Source organism: Dermacentor albipictus, chromosome 3 (assembly GCF_038994185.2).
Source record: "Dermacentor albipictus isolate Rhodes 1998 colony chromosome 3, USDA_Dalb.pri_finalv2, whole genome shotgun sequence".
Taxonomy (NCBI): Eukaryota; Metazoa; Arthropoda; class Arachnida; order Ixodida; family Ixodidae; genus Dermacentor; species Dermacentor albipictus.
In genome coordinates, this window is record NC_091823.1 from 26956981 (window position 1) to 26983677 (window position 26697).

The 26697-nt window shown below is 45.7% G+C and overlaps 1 protein-coding gene and 1 long non-coding RNA gene across 2 annotated transcripts in view; both read right to left on the reverse strand.

Annotated features, from left to right (window-relative positions):
* Nucleotides 1-4332: 4332 nt before the first annotated feature.
* Nucleotides 4333-13721, reverse strand: LOC139057831 (uncharacterized). Its single transcript, XR_011513026.1, has 4 exons — nucleotides 13659-13721; nucleotides 11881-12038; nucleotides 6685-6819; nucleotides 4333-4415 (listed from the first exon to the last, which is right to left on the reverse strand). It is a non-coding gene; the product is annotated as an uncharacterized lncRNA (long non-coding RNA).
* Nucleotides 13722-19311: 5590 nt separating this feature from the next.
* LOC139057312 (transmembrane protease serine 9-like) overlaps nucleotides 19312-26697 on the reverse strand; it is a 31628-nt gene continuing 24242 nt past the window's right edge. Inside the window, exons 11-13 of the mRNA XM_070535263.1 lie at nucleotides 25394-25668; nucleotides 21982-22115; nucleotides 19312-19624 (exon numbers count right to left, since the gene is read on the reverse strand). Coding sequence (XP_070391364.1) covers nucleotides 19451-19624; nucleotides 21982-22115; nucleotides 25394-25668 — 583 coding nt within the window. The 3' untranslated portion in view covers nucleotides 19312-19450. The remainder of the gene's footprint in view (nucleotides 19625-21981; nucleotides 22116-25393; nucleotides 25669-26697) is intronic.

A 26697-nucleotide genomic window follows, 5' to 3' on the forward strand; every position in this document is an offset into this window, starting at 1 on the left:
CCTGAGGAGCAACGCGCTTACGAAGAGCGACGGCAGGAACAGAGACGAGAATGCAGTCGTCTCCGGCGGGCGGCAAACACCGCCGATGAAGATCGTGCACAAAACGCCAAGCTCATGCGGGACGTCGCTCGGAGTCCAGACTATACGCGGCCTCCCCATTACGACGACAGAAGGGAAATGAAATTCAATATGGAGAACGTCAACTTGTCTTTCTGGATATTTATATACATAACGTGGACGACGGCGCCGCCACCACCGGAGAAGTTTGCCGTGAGGTGCAGAAGAGGGCGGTGCGAACGCAGACTTGGCCCACGAGAGGCGGCGTTTTGGGCTAAGATCCGATTTTGGGCGACGATACCGACCCGCGCAATTGGCGGCCCATCGCTCTTGGCAATACGGCTGCCAAGCTATATGCCAAGTGCATTGGCGGGCGGTTGGAGTGGCTGGGAGCGCACAACGTTCTCTCCCCCTGTCAGAAGGGCTCCCTCCCCACGACGGTGTCTTTGAACACAAGGAACTATGTGTTCGAGGAGCGGCTGTACAAGGTCCGCAGCGGTGGCGCCGAAATTTGCGTTGCCTTCCTTAATTTCACCAATCCCGATGGGTCTATAGCTCCCCATCAGGCGTTGCTACGTGCCCTTCGAGGAGCCGGGACAGGAAATAACAGTTTCGTGGATATCGTCACCGACCTTAACTCTGACAACCGCACGCAGGTCATGGCTGCAGACGGCATCACCGCGCCCATTCCCTTCCTGGCCGGGATCTGTCACGGCTGTCCGCTGAGCGACCTACTTTTTAACCTGGTAATCGACCCCGTACCCGATATATCCAAGGTGGAGGTTGTCCTCATAACAACGTGGCCTATGCCAACGATCTTGCCCCAATGCATGGCGGCGAGTCCGGAGGCTTCGCAGACCCACATCAACCGTATTGAGGCTCTGGCGTGGGAGCTAAGCCTGTCTCTCAACCCCACCAATTAATTGCCGTTCTCTCCGCCTGGGCGGCCACCACCCGGTGGGTACTAGACCCTCTACCTTGATCACGGTCGCATGTGTTCTACCATCCCTGCAGCAATTACCGACTTCGATGGACAGCGGTTCCATGGGCCGACCATGTAGGCTTCCGTATACTCTCCGACGACGTTACCATCATTGAGCAGGCAATCCGGAAGGGCACGGCTTTGCTATCTATGCTGACCCCCTGACAACGCCGTCCGGATCCCTTCGTTATCTTCCCAGATTTGAACTTCATGATGAGGTGCAGGACCCTGGGAAAAGACGACTGGCAGCGACTGGGCGATTCCCTGCGTCCTCTCTTGAAGAGGGCGCCGTATCTACCATCTAAAACGTACGCGTCGAATGAGTACCTCTCCCACACTCTGCGGGTCGCAGTAATTGCACTCGCTGCCGAATTAAGCCACCTCTGCCGCGTCGACAAAGACTTCAAGTTGCTGATGTCCAGGGATCATGAGCTTCGTGACATGGCGTCTGAGGGCATGTTCGATGTAGTGTCCAATTAAGCGTCTTCGCCGGCCTGCGGGTCCGTGGAGGGCGATTTCCGGGTGCCAGCATCATAGGTTCGATCCACTTCGACAGAGGCACAGAAGGCGTCCCGCCGCCTGTATGCCCTTTATTTGGGAGCTGCGCTCTGACGGAGTCCAGATGATCTGCGGTGACCACAGGTATACCCCTAACCACCGCAGGATGGTCATCCGCACACTCTGAGCCATTCGATCGGCTTCTATAGGGATGCAGCTCTGCACGACAAACCAAACCAGGGCAAGATGTTGCAGTGCGCGGCCGCCGACCCCGCCAGCTCCCACTTCATGCACACCGGGTCTTTCACCCGGTTTGCGGACTGGTGTTTCGTCCACAAAGCCAGGCTCAACTTACTACCTCTCAACGGAGCCAGCATCTGGGCGACTGGTCGCGACCAGCGGTGCAGTGTCTGTGCATGGGTATGAGACGCTGCACCACGTCCTCTGCCACTGCATGTCGAAAAGCGCCATGTATACCGCTCGACATAACACGATCGTGACTGGGCTGCGCAGTGGCGTAGCTAGATCATCTGGCACCCGGGGCCCTTAGCTATTCTGTCACCCCCCCCCCCCCGGGTGTAGTCGAGGAAGGCCAGGATATCGACAATTTTCGGGTGTCTTCAGGCGTATATGACATCCCCCCCCCCTCCTGGCCCCGTGCACCCGGGGCCCACGCCCTCCCCCCCCCCCCCCCGCCCTTTGCTACGCCACTGGGGCTGCGCACCACGTGCCGGAACGGTTTCACCGTCGCCTACGAGAAACGGTCCGTCGGCCACACGACCCTGCGCCCAGACCTCGTCTTAGCACGCTGTGAGGAGTGGCCGTCATCGAGGTTTCCTACTCATTTTACAACCGGCCAGACGCCTTCTTCGAAGCCCGCGACGCTCAGATTTGAAGTACGAGCCTGTGCGTCAACACCTCGCACAACGGTATCAACGAGTGTCCGTCAACGCCATCATCGTTGGTGCTGTAAGATCCTGGGACCCGAAGAATGACACCATCATGCGCAAGCTTTGCTCATGATCGTATCTTAAGCTCTTCTAAAAGCTGGTCTTGAGTGAAGTTGTCTCCGCATCCCGGGAAATTTACCGTCGCCACGTGACACATCATTAGCCCTATAGACACCATAACTTTAACTATGATCTGACAGTTGTGTCATTTTCCGTTTACTTTTACGCTTGAGTTTTTGTTATGTGTGTGGTTTCTTCTTACCCTTATTATTCTTTTCAAATATACGGATAAAAGCATCTGTTCTTGCCCTTGTGCCTGGGACCTCTTTGGGTCCCAGGTGTGACAAGGGTAGTACAAGGGCGCGTTACAGGTCCCGGAGCCCACTACCCGGAGTTCACAGGCGTATGTGCCATTGCGCTCGGACCCTTTCTGCACTATCACCAGGAGCGGCCCACATTTTTGTTGACGCAGAACAAAAAGTTGGAGGACGCTTAAGTTTTGCTTTTAAGAGTGGAACGCGAGAGCATTCAAAGATCCTTGACTGCTTCTCACGCTTCCCGACAACTGCAGTTTACGTAAGCGTAATGGTTACCGGGAAACGTTGGCGGCGAACGCCATGCACGAAAAAGGCGAGCTTTCTGGTAGAAACGCCGCCTCTCGTGGGAGCCGCGATGCGGCGGAGGCGAGCGCCATCTGGAGGTGTTGCACGGAACCGGGTGCGCCGCTTTATGACCTTTGACATTTGCGCGCGCAAATCCCGGAGGCCATGACCGCTCTATGAATGATAGAAACATTGGGAAAAGGGGTAGTGCTTTGAGTTTCCGCGTAACAGAATTATGTTTTTATATATATTCAAATTACAATCCGACGCTATCATGTGTGTGAGTTGTGTGTAAGTCGTACTTTGCGATTTTCCAACCAAAGTTTCCGTTGCACGAAACTTGTAAGAGGAAGGCAAGAGAATGACGCGATGACCAGACAAAGACATCGATAACACTTGAAGGCAGTGCAGCGAAGATAAACGACCATTTTTTTCTGGCAACTCACTATATTAGCGGCAATGTACGCCGCGCGATGACTTTGTTAATTAGAAGTGCTTAATGTATTTCTTAATAATTTTATGAGACGGGCTGCCCCAACAGTAGCAATAATTGTATTGAAATTTGGCGGAGTACGCGTTGGTTCATTCTCGGAACAGCGCGAAAAGATGGGGTCATGAAGAAAGAAAATGCAAAAGTCAGGCGCTGACTCTGATTTTTTATTTTTTTATTTTTATTTATTTTTATTTATTTATTTATTTTTTTTTTTTTTTGAAGAGAGGAGACTATATATAGAGCGATACGCACTTTGGTCAGCAGGGAATCAGCAGGGAATCAGATTCGAAATACCATCACCAACTTCTTCTTCTCCGTGTCCAGTGCAGAAAGAAGGCCCCTCCGAGCCACCCCCCAATTACCGGTATCTTGCGCCAGCTGATTTCATATTACGCCCCTGCAAATTTCCTAATTTTATCCTGACTGATCTATCGTTCCATCAGCATCCATTCTGTAGCTATAATGGCGCACCAGTTATCTGCCCCGCGCAATGCATGACCTGCCCAGCTGCGTTTTCCTTTTTGTTCCTACAAAGCTACATAATATCGGCTACACCCATTTTGCCCTCTAATCCACCAACGCTGTCTTCCTGTCTCTTAATTAAAGTCACGCCTAATTACATATTCGAAATACTGTTCCACAAGATATTCCGCGAAGTATATCGACGTTTCGCGAAGTCTTGAATTGTGCGAGGAATGACAGGCGACCAGAAATTAAGGCACAGCGCGCGCACGAGAGAGGCCCGTATACCTGAGGCGGCGCACAGTGTGCTCCGACATCGTCGAGAACGGACAGGATGTGTTCAGCAGAGCGCACACGGTGAAGCCATTGCACTGAAATGAGCACATGAACATCCAATGTACACGAGAGGTCACCTGCAGTCGAGTGTGAGAGCAGCTATTTCTGTACACATACGCGCAGCGGTTTTGAGAGGAGGCTTTGTAGTGAGGTCAGGGCAAACTTCGACAATTTCACTGTTAAATTAATTAAAATAAATTGTGGAGTTTCACTGGCCAAAACCACGATCTGATTATGAGGCCGGCACGCCGTAGTGGGGGACTCCGTAAATTTGGACCACCTGGGCTTCTTTAACGTGCACCTGAATCTAGGCACACGGGTGTTTTTTCGCATTTCGTCCCCCATCGATATGAGGTCGCCGTGGCTGGGATTCGATCCCGCGACCTCGTGCTTAGCCGCCCAACACCATAGCCACTAAGCGACCACGGCGGGTCGAATGTGATCGGTAGAAATGCTTCCATTACCCAGCCACCCAACTGATGTAAATGAAACTTGCGCTGCGTTTAAGGGAGAAGGCCGAATTTTAGCTACCGACTGTATATATCAGCAGAAGCAGAATTTTTATATAGGGGCTCATATATTTTAGAAAAATTATCGAAGATAGGAGAGTTAAAAAAAGAAAGTTCAGTCCCGAGTTTTCCAATTTTGTAAATATGCACCAAGAACAGGTATCGCAGTTGCGTAACGTGCATCTGTTATAGCATTCGAGGGATACAAATGCATTGCACGAATTTACAGCTCACACGAACTTGCTGCAGTGTTTACGAGAACTTCGTACAACTCCTATATACACGAACTGAAAAGAAGAATGACTTTATTTCGGTTTATAGGCTACAAACCGAGGAAAGGAGACAAAAGACACCACACACCTAACTAAAGTCCTGCCCTTCTCGTAAGAAAAATAAATAACTGAATAATGACACGGCATATGGACATCTTTCGGCAATGATCCGTGCTACAACTTCAAAATTACGACTTCGTACAATGTATTAAACAAAACCAATGTAAAGCAAATAAATCGGCTGTGTACTAACATACAAAGAATACGTGAGCAAGAAATTTAAAAAAACACATAGAGAACCCACAATTATAAAATAAGACTTTTAAATGCATTGAGTAAAACACGAACGTAGCAAGAAAAAATACATTCCCACCATTAGAATATAAGGCTCAAATACAATGTCGTGAACACACGAATAATTGATATATTTAAATTTTGCCCACTTTAAATGGTCTCATAGTTGCATCTTACATAATTGTGATACCATTTTTTTTATTGCAGAGTTTTAAAGCTGTAAACTTGATGCTTCGGTGCCTACTTTCTTTTTTTCTTCTCTTAAGTTCTTGATTTTCTACAATTTCTGCAAAAACAATGATGAACGAAATAAAAATTGGGCGGATCACACTCATAAGTGCTCAAATATTAACCACATAATGCCCAATGCACATCAAGAAAAATTAGAACGACTTTTTACCTTCATATCTGTCTGTGGGAAGTATACACTTGTACAAAAAGCAATGAAATGTTAGTTGAGTAAGAGTAATTAGTATAACAATTATTTAGTTAGTAATTGGTTTCCTCGACTACCCACACCTAAATGAAATCTCGATATATGATATCGAAAAAAATAGCTGTGGGCTTTACGTTAAGTCTACCATGCTTATATGAAAAATCTTGAGGGATCGAAATGAGCGCATCAATAATGGTACGTTAAAGGGACACTAAAGCGAAACAATAAATCAGTTTAGACTAACGAAGCATTGTTTGAGAACCCTGCAGGTAGTCATTAAAAAAATAAATAGTTTGATTATTAGATGAGAAAATGAAGGTCCAAGTATCAGTATTTGAATTTCGCGCCGAAACCCCAGCTCCGGTACGTCAGCATGGCGTCAGGGATTCCAAAGTATGTTTTCGCATTTAGGCCGCGTTGGCTAAATAAAGGTTCCCTAAACTTGCCATGTTTAATATTTGGTTCCTTTAGAACACAATGTAGTCAATCTGTACTGCTATATATAATTAGTAGGCCTTAGAAGATGCCATCAAAATCCATGACGTCACAGCGACCAGGTGCGGGAACTTGATGGAGGCGTCGCCACCTTTCTTTCGTTTGTGCGCTTTTTCTGGCTTACCAAGCGTCTTATCGTGGTAAGAGTGGTGTTTTTGGTGTTGTAGAACGGTAATTTACTGATGCAGAAGAAAGCATTTTTCACTTTAGCGTCCCTTTAAACTTTGTTGGGTATAAGTAAATGTTGTGCACACGTATTTCTTTAGGCGATGCATCATCGTGCGCGCAACTTCTTTACCTCACAGTTGACCATGGGCGGTACGTGCATTCTCTTGAGAGACGCGTTCTCATCGAGAGCAGGTCCATTGACGCTGTTGATCAGCCGCGGAGGGAGTCCGTCCACTCGGCCGGACAAGCCGCTTGCTGCTCGGTCCTGAAACCATCGTTTGCGTCGTTGAAAGGCGTACACGCATGTACTTGGTTTATGTAGACCCGTTCACAAATACATCAAACGCGGGCACAGTCATTCCCGAAATTGGACGGTGGCGGCCGAGCCTGCTGGTTGCGCTAAGGCATATGCAACATGACGCTCCTGCAAGCAGCTGCCGCAATAAAAAAAAAAGAAGAAAAGCAGGCACTCCATTGATCTAAATTACATTAATTAGATTCTGGGGTTTCACGTGCCCAAAACCACGTAAGACTCACTGCTACAGCACGTAGCCCACCCTATGCTACGCAATGTTCTGCAAGTCTTGCTCAACATTCCTAAACTTCTGCAGTTACCTCCAGTGCTTATTATTCTGCGCAATCTCCTTTCGAAAATAGCTTAAGTTCATCTGTTTACAAAGAAGGAGCGCGAGTATTGCATCAGCTGTACAACCTTTATCAGGTAGGGGCACTGTAGCACGGTAGCAATACCGGCCGTTATAGGAGAGGAGAAAAGGGAATGTATTGTACATTTGTAGAGCTTCAAAACGACATAGTGAAAAAAAAGAAATGCGCAAATTCTACTCATTCTGGGAATCTGTGCTAAATAACGCGATGCGTTTACCGTACAACGCACGTGGTGAAATGCAAGGGCGAGGCGCACACCGAGCATCTGGCTCCACTCCCACAAATTTTCGTCTGCCATGTAGACGCCTGCCCATCACCCCTACCTTCGCTCCTTCCGTCCCCGGTTAAATGTGTGAGTCCCACCCACCCCCCAAAAAATTCCTGGCTATACGCCACAGATTAAGAGTATAGAGTGACGCATATGCTCTAAGCACGCGCTCTTATATAGCATGATTGTGACGTGAACCTCCCCGATGCCATGTGTAGTATAGTGTGGTATATAACACCTAACGTCATCTCGATTAAAACGCACGACATATAAGCGCAATGAGAACGAAAAAACACCCCACACACGCGCCCGCGTGGCGCACGCCTGACGTCACCATCAAGAACCACCTGACAACTGATCTTGCGGGCGTGGCGCGGAAGCTGCTGTTGAGGTAGCGTTTAGAGTGAGGGCCAGAGTATAAAAAGCACGATACGTCAGCATTTAAAGTGAACAAGGAAACATTCTCAACCAAAACGCGCCTCTGAAGTACACGCAAACATCTGCTGGAGGGTCTTGCGTCCAGGTAAGGGATGAAAAAATTCCGTAAATTTTGAGTGGGAGAAAAAAGAACAGTTTCTTCCTGTTTGCTTTCTTTGTCAGGATATCTTTTTAGAAAAAACTGAAACTCCGCTAAAAATAGCCTATATTTATCATTCAAGCAATAAAAAATATTCATCCCTAAATAAATGCGAATTTTGGCACAGAAAACGAGGACAGCGGAATGAACGCCTTGTTGTTTTCTACGAAACATTGCTAATTTGACAACTCAGGAAGAGGTAATTCAGGATCAGAGTCACTCTCGCTGGAAACACTCGCATTAGAATCGATCGCGGCTGCTTCCACATTCAAATTTGATTGTATGAAGACGTGTTTCCTAACCTATTTACTTGTGAGTCTGTAGCGAGTCTTTTTATGAACATTTTCAAACAAAGAGCTGTCTTGTTCATATCTAGGCAGATGGCGACGATATCTACAGCTGCCTAGAAGCTATAGCGTCAGTAGCTTATTAGTGCAAAGGCCTTGTGACCAGGTTGACGGTTCCACGAGCCTCGCGGGGTCCCAGACGCCAGTCCTGGACGAAAGCTACATCCGCTACATATTTGAAAGATACGTTACGTTTTCAAAACGCAACTGAAAGCACAAAAAGAAAACACTTGAAAACTGCGCTGCCTTTTGCTTGTCGTCGTCGTCGCTTTTAGAATCGTACGCTGCAAAGCAGAGAATGGCAAGTACAACCGTATGCTGAAATTTTAATGTTTTCTTTTCTCCATTTCTTTTTTGTGCTGAAAAGAAAGAAATAAAGAAAAGGCTGTCTCCCCCTCAATCTTTCCAGCTTTTCCCCCCGACCTTTACATCTATACTCCAGGCCGATCCCGAAGGCAATGCAGTGTCACATGACGTCTCAAAGCGATAGCTGTCACGGAGCTACAATGATGCAATTATACCTACAATTATACTCTAGGCTCTACCCCTCTCTCTACAGCCGACGCAATAAAATACTTAGGTGTAACCATATCAAGCAACGTAAAATGTAGGAGCTATATAGAAGCAGAAAGGCAATTGCTCAGCAGCGGAAAAGAAACTATGGTACCTACGACGGAACATGAAGCCTGCTTCGACCCCCGTTAAGCTAGCAGCGTATCTCAGGTATGTGCGGCTCCTCCTGTGTTGCTGGCTTGTCCGTGTTTATTTTGCGCTGTTTTTCACCCATGGATTCGTACCAACGAGCTCAAATGCATACCATTTTAACTCACGTATGTGCGGCCAACTTTAAGTACGCAAATATTGTATGGGACCCCTCTGAAACTGGGCTGATAAAAAAATGATAGAAAGGGTGCAGAGACGAACCGCTAGATTTATTCTTTCGAGATACTCTTCGTCTGAGTCAGTAACAGGAATATTACGCTAGCCGAAACCTCCCACTTGGTCGGACGTCACAATTGACCGGCACAACATTCTTCTGACAAAAATAAACTAAACATAAACACAACAAAGTACCACCGCGCCGAGGAAGACTCATGAGAGGAATAAATGAATGCACTTAACCCGACAACGTGTGAATGTATACGAAATTCCCTTTTTTTTTTTCGAAAACCAAATCGACAATGGAATTCATTGTCACTGCTTATTCGTTGTAGTTACTATACAATTTTGAGGGAATGCTTAAGGAATTTCTTTCTTATTCTGATTTACACTGTTGACATTTATTTTCCCTATGTTCACTTTGCAATATCTGAAGCTGAAGTGCTTATTGTACTGCTGTATTGTACTGCTTGTATTGCTGTACTGCTCTTGTTATATCTGAAAATTGATATTGTGCTGTTTGTATGTTACTGGGCATATATGTGTGATATGTATCGATACTCGAAATTCTTACTGTAGCCCACCCCTGTAACGGGAGCTTCAGGAGTTTTTCGTGTTGCTCTACAATTTTCTCACTGACACTTTTCATCTAATTGTAGTATTCGAGAAGTTGATTCATTAATTAAGACTAATGACCTAATTAGTCTATATGAAAAAGTAATTTGAATATCTCCGAGCGACGGCAAACAGCATTACCTTGGTTCTGTCCAGCCACGTGGCATTCCCATATTTTTAAATTTTAGATAAATTTACGTGGGACACCTTGTACATTGTTTGAAAACAGGGAGTAAACGATAGTTCAGTAATTACTTTAAAAGCTTATGCTTGAGCCAGAAAGGTTCAAGTTTAGACACATATTACATTTAACACACCAACCATTTTCAGCAGAGGTGAACTCGGTGCGATGGCGAATTCTTTCGAGACACGGAAATATAGCGGATAGCGGGAGTATAAAGTTTCTAGCACTTGCTCAAAAAGTTTTTACAGAGGCCATAATTAATCTATATATATGCATTAACTTCGCAAGTACGTCGAACATAATGTTCTCGCTATCCTTAGTAAATTTGATTTCAGTGGCAGTTATAATTTTCCCAGGACGGGATAAATTCTGCGCCGTTCGTAGGACACATTTATAACGCTTCTGAGCGTGTACATACGTAATTTACTACGAAGGCCGTAATGAGCTCACACACATTTAACTTGGTCTATGTATTCCACATAACTTTCCTCTTATTTTCACCCAGCAAGAACAAGATGCATTTTTTAGATCACATAGAGCACCGGGAAAACATATCACTGGTCTCGTGAAAACGCTTGAAAACAGGCAGAAAAGGGTGTATTATACAATAATCATAATTAATATAAAAACGATGAACTTTTACACACACCGTCCCTAACATGGCTCTCATTCTTAACATTCTTGCAAGCGGTGTCACGTGCAGTTCTCTCAGAACACAAGGGCATATTGCGGATAACATAGCGTTTTCAAGCAATTCATTAAGGAATTTCTTGCAAAGCCTGTAGTTAACTGACGCTCTTAAAGCTTCCCCAGCACATCACCCATAGCTTCCTCCGTATGTCATAGAAATGTCAATTTTGTAAGTTTTTCATGTAACGCCTGCAAACAAACAAAAAAAGAGGGTTTATCAATGTTCCTTAAGCCTCCAATGAATGTTCGTGTGTGCATAGGACTTTGGATTCTTGGCACTAGAGCGTTGTTTCGTTTCTTATTAAATATATATTTCATATATTGTTGTTTCTGTTATGCAAAAAGCAGTAGCTTTCATCATTATGGGGTGACTGCATCTCTTTCTTTTATTTTATTTTAATTTTAAAGAACACTTCGAAATTATATATACCGTGTACATTACCCTTAACACGCTCCCCGTTTTCTTTAGACATAAACTTTGTGAATGGCATCATCATTCTTTCAGGACATTATGGGAACACGCCTATAACGTAGTCGCTATGATAACCTGTAGTAGCTATGACAACCTCGCTGTTAAAAAAGAAAAGAAAAGAAAGTGGTCATGTTTCGTCGCAGTTGCCAAAATAAACAGGAATGACGACGAACTATTATTAAAACACGCTCACGGTATTAACGTGGTTTAGCGGCTTGGACGGCGCTGTATATTATCAGCTTTAGTAGATGTTGACCAGCGCGCTATTACTTTTAGCGTACTAGTGCATGGAAAGCAGTTGTAGGGTAGCGCTGTGTTTCCTTTCATCTACGTTATTTCTCTATAGGTTCTAAAGTAATGCACTATAGATAAGCGGGATTTCAAGTCATAGTTCAGTACTCGCACATGTATGACATTGTCATTGCTCTGATGGTATCACTGTGTGCCCCCTCCCCCCCCCCCTCCCTCTATACTAGTTTGCAGATGTCGGCGCTGGGCAATAATTGTAGTGCATGCTTACGACTGCCGCGCATTATAGGAACAGAGAAATGGATACACATCGGTTAGCTTACACACCGCAGCGTATAGTACGCGTGATACGCAAGCAATATATAATGGCAACACGAACTTGCAGCACCGCGGGCGCCTTGCGTTGCGCACGTATGCGCTGTCGTTTGTATGCAGCGATGCAGATGTCGAACTGATCGTCCGCGCTGGTCATCCTGCATTGCGGCTATGTGCATCGTCTTCCATGTTGCGCGTTGAAGGTGTAACAGCAAACCTAAACTGCGAAGAAGAAAAAAACTGACTCAGAAGGTAATGCTATACCGACAGCAGCGCTTCATCGGCAACTGAGCTCGGGTGCTCCTGTCTAAATACATGTAAAATGAGAATTCGTTTTTCTCGGCAACCACTGCACCAAATTTGACAAGGTTTGTTGCATTTGAAACGACAACCTAAAATCTAGTGACTGTTGGTTTCCAATTTTCGATTTAGATCGTTAATTTTTTATTACAAATTGGCAAAAATCAAAAATCTTCAGAAAACGAGACTATCGCTTTTACAACTCTCTAACTCAGCAAGCGAAAATGATATCACAATTCTGTGAATTGCATCTGATAGTACATCTAAAGCGGACAAAATTTCTATGTCTTACATGAATCTAAAAAGATTGAGTAATATGTAAATACAGCTTTTGCAGAACCCTTGTACACAACGTAACAAATTCACGTCAGATATAAATTGATAAATCAAATTTGTCCGCTTCGAATGAACTAATGGATGCCGTTTACAGAACCGTGATATCAGTTTTTGATGCAGAGCTATTAATTTATAAACTTTGAGCGTCTATTTCTTTTTAAACTCTCAAATTCGTGAAAATCCTTTTAGTAATATTCAGGCCCTAAATCGAAATTCCACTTAACATTCTCTTTCAAATACAACAAATTTCATTAAAATCAGTTCAGGGGTTATCTCAGAAATGAGTTTTTGCGTTTTACATGTATTTGAATAGGCCGCGTTGGAGCTGGGCCCGAGCTAAAGTAAGGTATTCTGGGCACTTCATAAAAAAAAAGAAGAAGAAGAAACAGCTTGCGAACAAAGATACACAAAAAGCGTACACACACGAACGCTGGCTGTCTTCTCTTTAACGCTTCGCTTTTCTTTTTTGCTCTCCTACTTTATCTCTTTTTTTTCAATATCAAGTAAAGGAGTAAAACTACCCTAGTTGCAAATCCACTTTCACTTTGAAAGCCGTTTTTCTTCCTAGCGACAACGTCGTTGTGGCGCGATAGCAAAGGTCTGCGCATTTCGTTCTGCGCACGTGGAGAAACAAAGACGAGCCGAGCTTATCTGACTAAAACGCAGCAACGAATTAAGGATATTCACATCGTTCACGACGGCATGTTGCGAGACCTGAGCAAACGCCACGTTGTCGAGGCCGTTCCACCTGTTGATCGCGACGTCATAGGGGCCACAACGAACAACGCGGCTCACATTCACTGGCTGGGCAGGAACGTGGACTGCACATCGATAGCCGCTAAGTCGACCAGCTGAAGCCACGACATTCGGGCGCCTTTGCTTGAGCGCCTGATAACGCAAGAGCGTCGCGTCCGTTCATCGGTCGGCCATCACGTATGGCGTCGGAGGCTGGCACGTGATCCACATGCCCAGACAGGTGAAAGTGAAACAAGCAAAACGTCGCTAAGAAAAACGGCCTTTCCCGTATACCAACTTCGCGGTCCATTCACGTATCCATCAGATCAAGAAAGCGAGTGAAAAAAAGCCTCCAAGGACTAGAGGCGAAAGCTCTTTATTCGTTCCGACATGAAGTACATGTTTCAATGAGGTGAACCTTAAAAAAAAGGAAAATCTGCACGAGTAAAATGCGAGCAGAAATGCACGTACCTGACTCCCTCTTTCCTGCAAGCGCCGACACTGACACGGGACGATTCGCTCTGCTGGTCGTCAGGGAAACATTTGGAGGGAACATTTAAAGAATAAAAGAAGAGAGCGAGAGAGAGAGATGGGCGGTGGAGGAGGGTATCAACGATTGCCAGGCGCGACGTGCGCGCCTTCGTTCACAAACACGGCAGCACCGGAGCGATAACAATCACGCGCCCTTGTTGTAATAACTCGTGATCGACCCCCACGCATAACAGCGGACAGGTTCGTGAGGCGCGGCGTATGTATGCGGGGTCCCCCCGCACGCGATGGCGCCGCGTCGTACTTGGCCTGCGACGAGTCGTCGGGCGCCTCTCTCGCTGCTTCGATCCTACCACCATCGCTGTGTCACTCGCCGCGTGGCATCAGGGCCACTTACGAAAAGGAGGCGACCGCCCAACCGACGGCAGTCGATTCGAAGTGAGGCACGTTGACGACCGTGCGCATGGTCAGCCGTGACCTTAGAGCTACCAGTGGTCTACACGCTAATTTTCTTTTTTTTAAATTATATTTTTTATTTTTCGGTGCATCTTTTTGTTCGTACATTTTCCAATTTGCCGCAATTCATAAAGAATGGTGCCTTCGCATTTCTGCGCAAATCAGGCGACCGGTGACCACCGCAACCTCTACCACAACACTGAGAGTGAAAAGGTGTCGTCGAACAGCGACGCACGGAATGGGAAACAGACACAACACGAGAGAATAGTTGTTGTCGCCTTTGTTTGCCTCTATTTCTAATGCGGTTCGTGATCAAAAATGAAAGCAACCGCTATAGTCATTAGGTCATTACCTGGCTAATGCAGCCGTTATTATTTCTGTGACGTGTGTTTCTATATACGCTTACTGGAAGTCGAAAGAGATCGATTTCTCATATTGATTATTAAAACTGCTTGCTTTAACTTTGCAGATATTTAGTACATTTTGAAGCTCCCCGCCGTGTAAATACACTATTTATTTATTTATTTATTTATTTATTTATTTATTTATTTATTTATTTATTTATTTATTTCTCGCTCCCACGGTGGCGTTATCTCCTGTAAAGCGTGCACCACCACGTGTATATGTAGTGTGCAAAAAAGCCAAATTCAGGCTCCCAAACTACATTTGCTGGATATGTTGACTGATTCTTTCAGGGCACGAAAAAGGGGGCGCCATACACCCATGTTCTTCTTAATAGTGAAAGAATGTTGAAAGCTAATTTGGCTAACCATCGCCGCGTGAAAATTGTCTGGCGCTGCCCTTTCCTATCGGTTAACAGCACGCGCACTACCTTTAAAGGAACCCAAAACATGAGCATCAACTTATCTTGAATTGGTGAACTACACATCTGGAATACCAAAAAACTAAGCCAGAGAAAGAACTCCAACACGACGGTAGGCGCCGCTACTTCGCAGTTTCCGTGCACTAGCTTCCGTAAATGTGGATTTTGACAGCGTTTATTCGGGGTGTGTTGGTTAATTGCTAATTGTTAAAATTAGTTAGCAATAATAACGAGAATAACAATGTGTTCCAAAGGAACCAAGGAGTCAATTTAGCTAGTTTTGAATACTCATTTCCTTTTTTATCAATTTTTTAGAACAAAACTCTCCCAAACAAGCAAGGTTACGTTGAAGTCCATGGCGTCACATTGACGCTGAGACACTGCGTTTCAGGCGCGAAATTTAAAACGGAAAACATGGCTATATCTCCACTGATAACATTGTTTTCTTTTTCTTTTTTCGCGAGATTAAGGTATAGCTGCGAATGGACAATTCACTATAGCATAAACTGATCTAGCATTGCTTCTTTGACTGTCCCTTGAAACCTCTTTATGCGCAGGCACCAGTATGCATAAGCAGACTTACCGAAAGATGAGCAGGTTAGTGTGGATTTGTATCTGAAGTGGGATAGCTGTAAAAAACTTTAATGAAGGAATGATAACGAATTGGAGAACTTTATTAGCGTATGCATAATTTTCTTGTTATTTATTATTGTCTCTTCTGGAGCGTTATGAATAAACTTATTGTTTCAGAGAAATATTCAGAATAGAGAATTTCATTCGCCTATTTTTCAAGTTGCAAAAATTATAATCACGCTTTTAAACTAAACATTGACTGAGAAGTCAGTTCCGTATCGAGTACACCTGCCTCGTTCGTTCGGTCGTTCGTTCGTTACCACCTTTCTTTCTTCCGAGCTTCTTTTGATTTTTTTTTAGCTTGAGGAGGACTGTTTTACTGTATTGCGAAATGACAAAAGCATCAATATGGATATTTTCTGCATCATGCAGGAAATTCAGTAAGGCTTTTTAATAAAGTTATCTTCACTCCCATTGATGATGTCAGTATGCCCATCTGGCCTCCGCAGTAGCTGGCATGCTGACTTCAGCAAGTGAAGTCAAAGTAACTCTAATTACAGAGCCTTACTAACTCTTGTTTAAGTGTCGCAAAATATGTAAGATATATATATATATATATATATATGTATATATATATATATATATATATATATATATATATATATATATATACACACACGGTCACGAAAGACAAACCTAAGAGAGTCGTGGTAATATGTAAAAAACAATGCTAAGGTGGCACACAGCAGTCAAAATCCATGTGCTACAAGAAGACAACAAAATAGAAGAAAGAAAAACAAAAAAATCGGCACTTGGGGTAAGGTATAGCTGCGTTGCGGATTGCAGAAACGCACCTCGCCTGCGCTCGCAACGAAAGACGGAAACATCTCGCCTGCGCCTTACTTTGTTCTGCAGATACGAGAAGTAATATGCTAATGTTTCTGCGTTGCTCGAAACAACCAGCTTGACTAAGCACGACCAAGATTGCCATTTGGGCCTGTCGGTGTGCCGTTAGTACAGATTACGTAGCGCGTTAAGGACAAGGACAGCAGAAATAAACAAATGATAACAATGTAAGACGTGCTAACAAATGTTAAAGAAGAAAGAGTGTGGATTCGATGCCCTGCTTTTTTTAAGTGTGCAGTGGTCACAAAAAGCAGCAATAAATTAATACGATCGTTTATGCTGAATCCGTTCCGGCTGCCCAACTTGCAGTAGTTCTGATTGTAAAAGCTCGCATTATTTCTAACTTGGCGGACAGATGGTATGGCTCAGTGTGGTATCAGTAAAACTGTCATCTAAAGAATTTGAGAGACAAGCGCAGTGCTTGCCTTGGCATTTAAACAAAGAGTCGCGAGTTTGCGCTGAAAGACTGCTGCGAGTCAGCGCCGAGCGCGTCATCTGCTTGCTTCTGCTGTCCTTGTCGGTAAAGCGCTACGTAAATCTGTACTAAAGGCGTAGCTTACATTACACACAGGGGTACTATTTTGCCACAGAGACAGCAGTTAGGAACATAAAGAAATATGTCCGGACTGGTCGACTGGTAGAACTTCGCATGAAACCTGCGGCGTCGATGAAATTGTGACGTCATCACGGATTTCGCAATATATATCTGCCTATCTTCTGGTCGTTTTCGTGCGATAACATGTAACGTCCTGTGCGTATAAGCCGCGTTTCAGTTTCTTTTTTTTAATAGTATGGCAGCCCTTAATTTTTTTTTAATAATCTACTTACGGTAGATTTTTTTAGACATATTCAGAAGGAATGACGTCAAGAGGAGCGGCGCGGAGATTGTTGTTCCTCTGCACAAGTGACACGTATCCACCGTGGGGGATCGACCAAGAATTTGGACGGTTTCCAAGGTGACGTCGTTATTCGACATTCTTTCTCTTCATCTTCTTTATTTGGTTCTGCCCGGTAGAGGGTGATTCCGATTGCATTGAAACCAGCACATTCGGGATTTCAAAGGCCCAATATACTTAAAATTTCTCTATAAGCTCCCTATACAAAGGGACACTAGAAAGTAAAATGTCAGTAGTTTTTGCAAATTACGTGACGACAATACCAAAACAGTAACGCTTATCTTGAGAGGAAGCTTGCTAAGCCAGAAAAAACTCAAGGAGGAGGAGGAGGAGGAAATAAAGAGAGAAGACCGGGATGTTGACCAGAAATGCGCCTGGTTGGCTACCGTACTCTGGGGGACAGGAAAGATAGAATAGAAAGATAAGATTGAAGAAATAAAACGAAGGACACCGACCAACATAGAAGTGCTAAAAAATGAAAAAATCTAAAAGACGTTTCGGCTTCGCTACGGAAGCCTTGTTCACAATGGGATGACGGAAGGTTCATGGAAGCTTATGTATGCTTTAGAACGTGACGTAAGCAGCGCGTATATGACGGGGGGAGGGTTCCCTCATTTTGATTGAGCGTGTGACGTGTTTTTTGTATCTCCAGTGACTCCAGATACAGACGCGATTTTTGGTTTCTTTCTTGGCCGATAATTCTCGAGCGATCCCAGTCGATGTTGTGGCCCGTTGCATCCGTGTGCTCGGCAAGGGCATTCGACACTGTACGCTTCTTTTCCACATCTTTCTGATGCTGCCTCAGTCTCTGTTTGAAGTTTCCCGATTCACCGATGTATGCGTAGTCGCAATCTGCGCAGGGTATCTTATAGACCACGCCGGGAAACGATTCTCTCGGAAGCCTGTCCTTACCGCCGACGAGCGCTTGCCTCAGCTTACATACGGGCACGTGCGCCACCTCAACGTCATAACTGCGTAGAACGCGAGACAGGGTTTCGCTTATCCCTGGAACGTAAGGTATGGCAGCACGCTTTCTTGGTCGGGGATTGGTCGGACGAGCAGGATTGGACAGACGGCGTTCCACAGCAGTCAAAAAAGATGTGGGGTAGCCGCTTGCCGAGAGATCACCTCGCACGTGGTCCAAGTCAGTGGAACGGCTTTCTGCTGTGGTGCAAATGCGGTTCGTACGGTTGAGCAGTGAGGCAGCAACCGACCTTTTGTGAGCGTCTGGATGAACGGATTGAAAGTTCAGGTAGCGGCCAGTGTGTGTGTCCTTACGGTACACGCTGAACGAGAGCCGTCCATCGCGTCTGGTGACAAGTACATCTAAAAAAGGGAGTCTGCTGTCGACCTCTGTCTCAACTGTGAATTGGATGGCCTTTTCTTGACTGTTTAGGTGCGCAGTGAACGAATCCAAAGCGCTGCGCCGAATCAGACAGAAACAGACGTCCACATAGCGCAGAAAAACTTTTGGCCTAGGGCCGAAGGACGCGAGAGCACGCCTTTCCAAACATTCCATCGTAAGATTGGCAGCGGTAACAGAGACGGATGCACCCTCGATTTCAGAAAGATAAGATAGAGAGAGGGAGGGTTAGGAAAGCCGCGGTGAGCCCGCGCACGCACGAGAAAAGACGCAAAAATGAAAGATGGGCTGCGACGTCACCTTGAAGGTCCCACATCAACTCGCCATGAAGTCATGGATTTCGACGGTGTTCGCTCGGGCTTAGTCACTTTTTTTTTATCAGTAAATATTGACTACATTCCATTCCAAAGGAGTCAAAGAGCGAATCTAGAGGGTTTCAAGAATTTTTATGCTCCACAGCGGCCCAAGTATGGGAAAGTACTTCGAAAATAATTCATGACATCACACTAACCTACAAGCGCTGAAGGTTTGACGCGAAATCGAAAAAAAAAGAAGCCAAAATTTCACTTTCATATTATTTTTGTGGTAGTCAAACTCTTGTCATCAAACTAACCAACATACATTTTTGAAACGATACTTTATTACTGTAAACTGATCTAGAAAGCGTCCATTCAAGTGCCACGGCTAGTGAGGTGATCTGTGGAGGGAGACAGGCGCGAGACGATAAAGCGTCAGGCGGATCCAGTCTCTCCGTATACTAGAGCGTCCTCAGGTCAGTGACCTTCTGTATCCACTTGAGCAGCGTGCCGACACGGGTGAACACTGCCGGTACGCCCTCCTGAGCGCAGCCTCCCGCGAGGCCGGAGCCGGCGATGGCAGCCGCGTAGTAGCGGCCCGCGTAGAACTGCATCAGGGGGCCGCCGGCGTCGCCCTGCATGCGCATGCGCCAAGGAAGTATAAGCGTGAAGTAGCCACGTTTAGCTAATATGGTATGGTACGGTCAAACTTTAATGAAGTCCTACAGATCGTGAGTCTTCACGAAGCAGGCCGCTCCCACGTGGGAACCGGAAGGCCGAGCCTCTCGGCCGCATCGTGGGCCTGCTGGAAAGCCCAGAGTTGGTCAACTATAGAAGAGGGCTGCGGAGAACCGCCTCCTATCTGGCCGAGCTGTTATCGATGATAAAGCGTGACCGGGCAAACCGCCAGAGCTGGTGGTCTAACGTGGCTATTTCTCCACATGGACCCGATAAAGTTGCGCCGAGTCGGCATCGTCGGACCCAATTCCAGCAAACGCTAGCGGGTCTGGCCGTGCGAACGTCGGAGCGAGTTCTGTCAAACCACCTGCAAGGAGTGGATTGACTCGCCCAACCCGCTTGGCAAGATGCATGTAAACGCGCTCGGGTCGGGCTGGGTCAGCTGAACTTCCAATTCGACCCGCTTAAAATTCAAGTGATATACGCGCCGGAACCACGATATGATTGTGAGGCACGATTATCGGGGCACTCCGGATTCATTTCGACCACTTGGGGTTCTTTGACGCGCACCCAATGCACGGTACACGGGCGTTTTCGCATTTCGTCCCCATCGAAATGCGGCCACCGCGGCCGGCGTTTGATCCCGCACCCTTGAGCTTAGCGGTGCGATTCCACCTGCTCATGTCGAGTTCGTGTAAACGAAGCTAGTGAGCTCTTTGAGGCATTAGCATCCAAAAGGAAAGGCCGCGAGGCAGGCCACAGTTCAAAATACAGCGAAGACTGAAGTGTGCCTTGTGGCTCGTATAACCGGAGCGGACATTTCAGAGAGGCAGAAATCGGGTGAATATTGTTAAGCGCGGGACCTGAAACTTGCCGGACGCCGCAGATACTGATCAATAGCACATGTACGTAAAGAGTACGACAGCTAACACTTCTCTTCGTGTTTCCAGTGCAAAAGCCGAGACACAGAGAAGCGCAGTAATGCAAAAATGTTGTTCTGTGGATAGTCTCTCGCATGCGCTGAATGCGCGAACACCAACCAACTAGCTCTTACACAAACCTAATCTAACTTAACCTAACTATCGTAGTTTTTTTTCTTTAATTGCGATGAAGGCTTGCCCTTAAGGCATAATTCTTGGAGCGTATATGTGTATTATATGTGTGCTGTGAGGCCTGTGTTGCGTATGAGTTGAAGTAGTGTTTTGTGAAATCTGTTGTCATGCTTTGCTGAAGATTTATCTTCAGCAAAGTATGAAGCAGTGCTTAAAGTAGGGGGGGGGGGGGAGTTCTACTTAGGGGGTGCGTTCTACTCCGGGCGGCCCTGGTCGCTGTATCTTGCAAGCCATCTGCGACTGGGACAGAGTCCGCCGCGAGCTGTTTTCGCGGCTTAGTTCGCGTTGATGCGAGAGACAGCAAGAAAGTCATTTAGCTCGTTGCTGCTGCCGCGCTTCCTCGCTCCAGCGTTTTGACAGCGGGTTTCCTCGGTCATATATAGTGAGATATGTTCATGCTTGCTCGTGCGCGCATGACACCATGCTTGTTAATTTAGTTAGTATGCCTATGTTTAGAAGTTTACGCGGCGGATAAAACTGCTATCCTTACTTGGTATAGCTGCCCACTAATTCCTATCGTAATTGATGCTTCGCCTTTCAGGCGAAACTGCGACTGTTATTTTTTTTCATCCACGTTCATTTCCATTAATTTATAATTTCTTTAATCCAATTAATCCTTTCTATTCTTCGCCAAGACACTCGTAGTCTGTAAAAGAGGCACATACGTAGTGATTCTAATGGTGAAGGAGCCCCGCCTTGACCATCACAGCCCCTCCTAGGTCTAAGTGCGCCCGCGCTTGGCGATACGCCTTCTGTGCGCGCAGCTGATATTTCGTTGAAGCGCCCACCGTGGTTGCTTAGTGGCTATATGGTGTTGGGCTGCTAAGCACGAGGTCGCGGGATCGAATCCCGGCCACGGCGGCCGCATCTAGATGGTGGCGAAAGGCGGGAACATCCGTGTGATTAGGTTAAGATGCACGTTAAAGAACCCTTGGTGCACGTCCAAATTATTCTGGAGTCCCCCACTACGGCGTGCCTCATAATCAAATCGAGGTTTTAGCACGTAGAACCCCCCCCCCGATATATATATATATATATATATATATATATATATATATATATATATATATATATATATATATATATATATATATATATATATATATATATATATATATATATATATATATATATATATATATATAGATTGTACAGCAGTAACTCTAATGCTAAAGCGAGCTGATCCGAAAAAGCAGGCTCACATCGCAGATGTCTCTTCCCTTGGCGCCGGCGCAGATGAGCCCCTGCACCGAGCTACCGTTGTAGCGGCGGCTGCACTCCTCGCTTCGCACCACGTTCACGTACACTTCGTTGGGAGTCGAGCTGATTGGCCCGTCTGCGAGGCACGGTAAGGAACGAACGACTTTCGTAGAATTGGCATCAAGTTGCAGTCAAGTTCTCAGCAAGTATCTATAGCCAGTACTTAAGGGGATGACACGACATAAATAGAAATATCGAAACCACTGGAGCTCGCACAGCTCTGAGTGTCTGCCCCTGCTAAATTCCTCAACAACGAGACCCTCAAGGCGCTCCTGCTAAAGATCGCGCGAGCGCCTACTGTAAGTAATTTAATCGGTCTCTCTTTCTTTCTTTCCTATTTTTAAAGGTCTTGCCGTTAATTCCAACTCTTAAAAAACCAGTGCGGGACATTTCTACGATTAGTCATGAAGTTCAGGATAAACTGCACTGGCCAGGTTTCTGGCCTAATTGTCCAATCCGTAAAATTAGGTTTAGTTATTGGGTGTAGACTTCTGACGCGCTTGAAAGCTTCTCATCGCGGATCTGTTCTATAGGAGAGCAAGCAGGCATTATATTGTAGCGTTGCAGCGACAGTGAAAAACTAAAACCCTGCCAAAAGTGTGAGTTGAGAACATAACTCTTTATTTAGAAAACTTGTATCCAGGAAGACAACACTCAAGAATACAACGATGGTGTCGAAGTCGTCTGTCGTCGCATCTAAATACAAGGGTAAAGTTTGTCCGTTTTTTATACAGGATGTTTCCCGTAACTTCAGCCGAAATTCAAAGATAAACAAATACCACGTAGTTGGACCGAACCAAGTTAATGTTGTTTGCCGTCGCTTGGAGATACTCAGATTATTTTTTGCATTCCGCCCAATTACATAATTAGTCTCAATTAATCCATCAATTTCTCAAAAACTATAATTAGATAAAACGTGTCAATGAGAAAATTGTAGAGCAACGTGAAAAACTCCCGATACAGCTTTCTGTTGATCAATACGTGCTACACAAAAGTGTTTTTTCCGAGCGTGAAAGAAGCCCGCGAATACACGCAAAGTGCGTCGAGCGGACAGCCGTGCGGCAATCTTGCGTGTATTCTCGGGCTTCTTTCACGCTCGGAATAACACCACAGGTATTTAGATGCATACTAGCGAAGGAGAAGTAGGTAGGGCTTAGCTTGAATGAACAGGTGAAAGGAGCCTGGAACCGCGTGCTAATCTTACGACACCGATTTTATTTTACTTTATTTTGTTTTTACACGTAACAGCAGCATTTAACTGCGTGCAATTCGTGCTTACCTCCGGAATGCAGGAAGTAAGGCGACGGGAATAATTATAGTGCACGGAAACAAGAACTGCATTTATTAGAAAAACACGATTGCTTTTTGAAGCCTTCATGAAGCGTGCGCGCATGCTCAATGTCAATAAAATGAAAGCACCTGTCATTCCCAAGACATTGAGTCGTGGTCGTGGGTGTGATTACCATCGCCGTTCACCCCTGTTCAACAAACCCATTTCCTTCCAGGATAAAGCTACCGAAGGCTGACTAACGCAGCCACTACCTTTTCTCCTTATGTGAATGCTTCCGCTACTTCTCTTGTGCTGCTACCAGTGTGAACAAACAGGACTTTTGTGTCATCAAACAACGGTTTATACTCACAAGTGCTTTGACAAGTTTGTCGATTTCTTGTCTAAAGAATTCTGATGCTCCGATAGCCTTACATTAATGCATCAGCACGTCTGCCCTATGTACTTAAGGCCGCAGGACAAATGGATTATGTACACAACAGCAATCTTACAGGGCACGGACTTTTTTCCGTGGTTTATTTTACAGCCTGTGTTCTTTCCCGTTCCTTCTCTCTTTCTTTGGACGGCTGCTCCCCCTTACCAACTTTATTAGAAGCTGAAGACAAAACTTTGACACCATATCTGGCCACTGCTTCTTTTAAATCTGTGTGAGAGAGAATGAATTTTGGACATTACCGCTACTTTTTTACTCCTTTCAACCTCCTTTCAACTTCCGAACGCAACTTGTAGCAGCGTATAGTTGTCCGGTTGAAAGGAGTAGAGAGAGAGAGAGAGAGAGAGAAAGGCAAAGGAAAGACAGGGAGGTTAACCAGAGAAAAGGAGTAAAAAAGTATACCGGTAATGCCCTAAGTTCATTGTCCCTCACACAGATGCACAGCCAGTGCGAATTGTCTGTATTGAACTCTGGCGCTGAGATCGTGCAGTTATCATGGGATCGATGGTTAGTAAATATCAATCAGTAACCATGAGAACGGCGGCTACACATGAATTTGCCTGATCTTCGTTCTCGTAGCTTCAGACGTCATTGTGGCTTCATTACGCACTACCCTTCAACGGCCTTAATTGGCATTAACTTTGAATCAATTCTACTTTTTAAACGCATAAGGCAATAAATCTACGCATATGCACAGTCATCGCGAATTGTTTGTATTTATAACGCAATACACATTATTAAAAATAATCAATTTTCAATGTTACCAAGCCGTTTCAAGCCAGAAGGACGAAGCTTATAGGCAAAGCCATGTACTAACCATCGCTCTCACACTCGCTGTACCGTCATGTTCGCAGCTTCCACAGACACTGGCATCCAGAGCTTGCAACTTTAGAAAACTGTATAGGATGCTCGACGCCCGAAATATCTTTAAGGCCCTTCCCTCGCGATAGTCGTCGATTGACAAGGTATGCAAAAATCTTCGTGGAGGGCTGTTCTGTAACGTTTCCTCAGCATCGACGTGAGCCAGTGCCATTAGCAGTGCTGCAAGATCGTGTATCTAGCATCACCCTATAACCTGAAGTCATCCTCATTTATCCAGTTTTCTCCTCTTATCCCTGCGCAAAGTTGCAGGCTAGAGGCTAACAGGCTAGATGCTAGAGGCTAAACAGGCTAACACTCCCAGGGTTCTACTAGGAAACATAAATACCCAAGAAAGTGGATGGGGAAACGGCGCCGCGGTAGCTCAATTGGTAGAGCATCGCACGCGAAATGTGAGGGTTGTGGGATCGTCCCTCACCTGCGGCAAGTTGTTTTTCCATCCACTTTCTATTTCCATTAATTTATCGCTCCTTTATTTCATTTATTAAGTACAAATAATTTCCCCTATGTTGTCGTTGGTGTCAGTGTTTGTTGGCTTCTTATGATGTGACTAATAAAAATCGGGTCCCTCGGTTAACCCCCTTTCTTCTCGTTTGTATATATATATATATATATATATATATATATATATATATATATATATATATATATATATATATATATATATATATATATATGTGTGTGTGTGTGTGTGTGTGTGTGTGTGTGTGTGTGTGTGTGTGTGTGTGTGTGTGTGTGTGTAAGCCATGCTCACAGGTGTGCACGCGTCCCCAGCCGGCCACGAGCGTCTTGGTGCCGGGCATGTACCGGTCCGCGGCCTGGGGCAGGCAGATGGGCCGCACGTGGTCGGCACCCCCGTCGGCGGGCGCCACGCCCCTGAGCCGCAGGAGCGCGGCGTCGTAGTACGGGTGCCTGTAGCCCGGGTGCACCAGCACGCGACTCACGTTGTGCGCCACGCTGTGCTGCTGCGGCCGGCTCAGGTCGTGCACGCCCAGGAGGACCTGCAGGCGCTCAGGGTGCAGCAGCGCCCTGCGAGGACGACGTGTTCGTGCAGGCTGCGACGGGGCGAAAGTTCGAAGCCCACTCCGACCGAAGATGGCGCTGTAATCGAAGCTATAAGACTCGGCAGGCTGCTCGAGTTACTTACAGCCTAGCGGATACATATTAGTGCCAATGCAAGAGGAGAGCACATCGAAAAATGCAGAACGGGCGCCAGTCTCTCTCTCTTTTCTTTCTTTCTTTTTGCAACACACTGACATTACAATATGACTAAACAGACTGCAGCATGACTTGGGTAACATGATTTAATTTGCATCGTCATCATCACAAGCATCTATCTTTCCGGTTCACTTCATATTTCAACTATCCTCTACACGGAGTACAGCAGGCTAAAAACGAAGCTCCTCCTCCTGACCGCTCCCCCGTTTCTCTAACTCAATTTTCTTTTTTCGTTCGCTCCCGAATGCAATTATAACGTGAGAATGACAAGTCGTCGCAGCACGTACTTAATGCATGACCGAAAGTTAACAAGCATAGTTTTGCAACGATTACCGCCTGTTGGTGCGCAGTGAAATCATTCCAACTTCATTTTGCTCTGTTCATGATGTCGCACCATCTTCATATCGGTCAAATGCCTTGAACTTAGTATTGACAATCCCGATTTGCCCTCAAACGTCCATGACTGCCCATTCCGGGCATTAGCCGAGGAAGATGAATACAGCATCTCCACCAGAAAAATGCGACGAAGTTAACAAGTGAGGTTTTGGCAAAACGGTGTTCCTTTAATAATGGTTGTCACTCGGAGAGCTCTCCGAATGACAACCATTATTAAAGGGACGCTCGCCAGCGAGTGTTCCACTGTGCACTTTATCGATCTCGTTTCATTGGCCGCCGGTCGCAGGTGCCCAGCCCATCTCGCGTCAAAATAAGCGTTCCTGACAGCTGACCCGACGACGACACCTTAAGCGACATCGGGACTCTCGTCTTGCGACGTCTTAATTCGCGCGAACGTGCACGTCTGCTTGTTCTGAGTACGTAGGACGACAAGAGCCAAGCTGC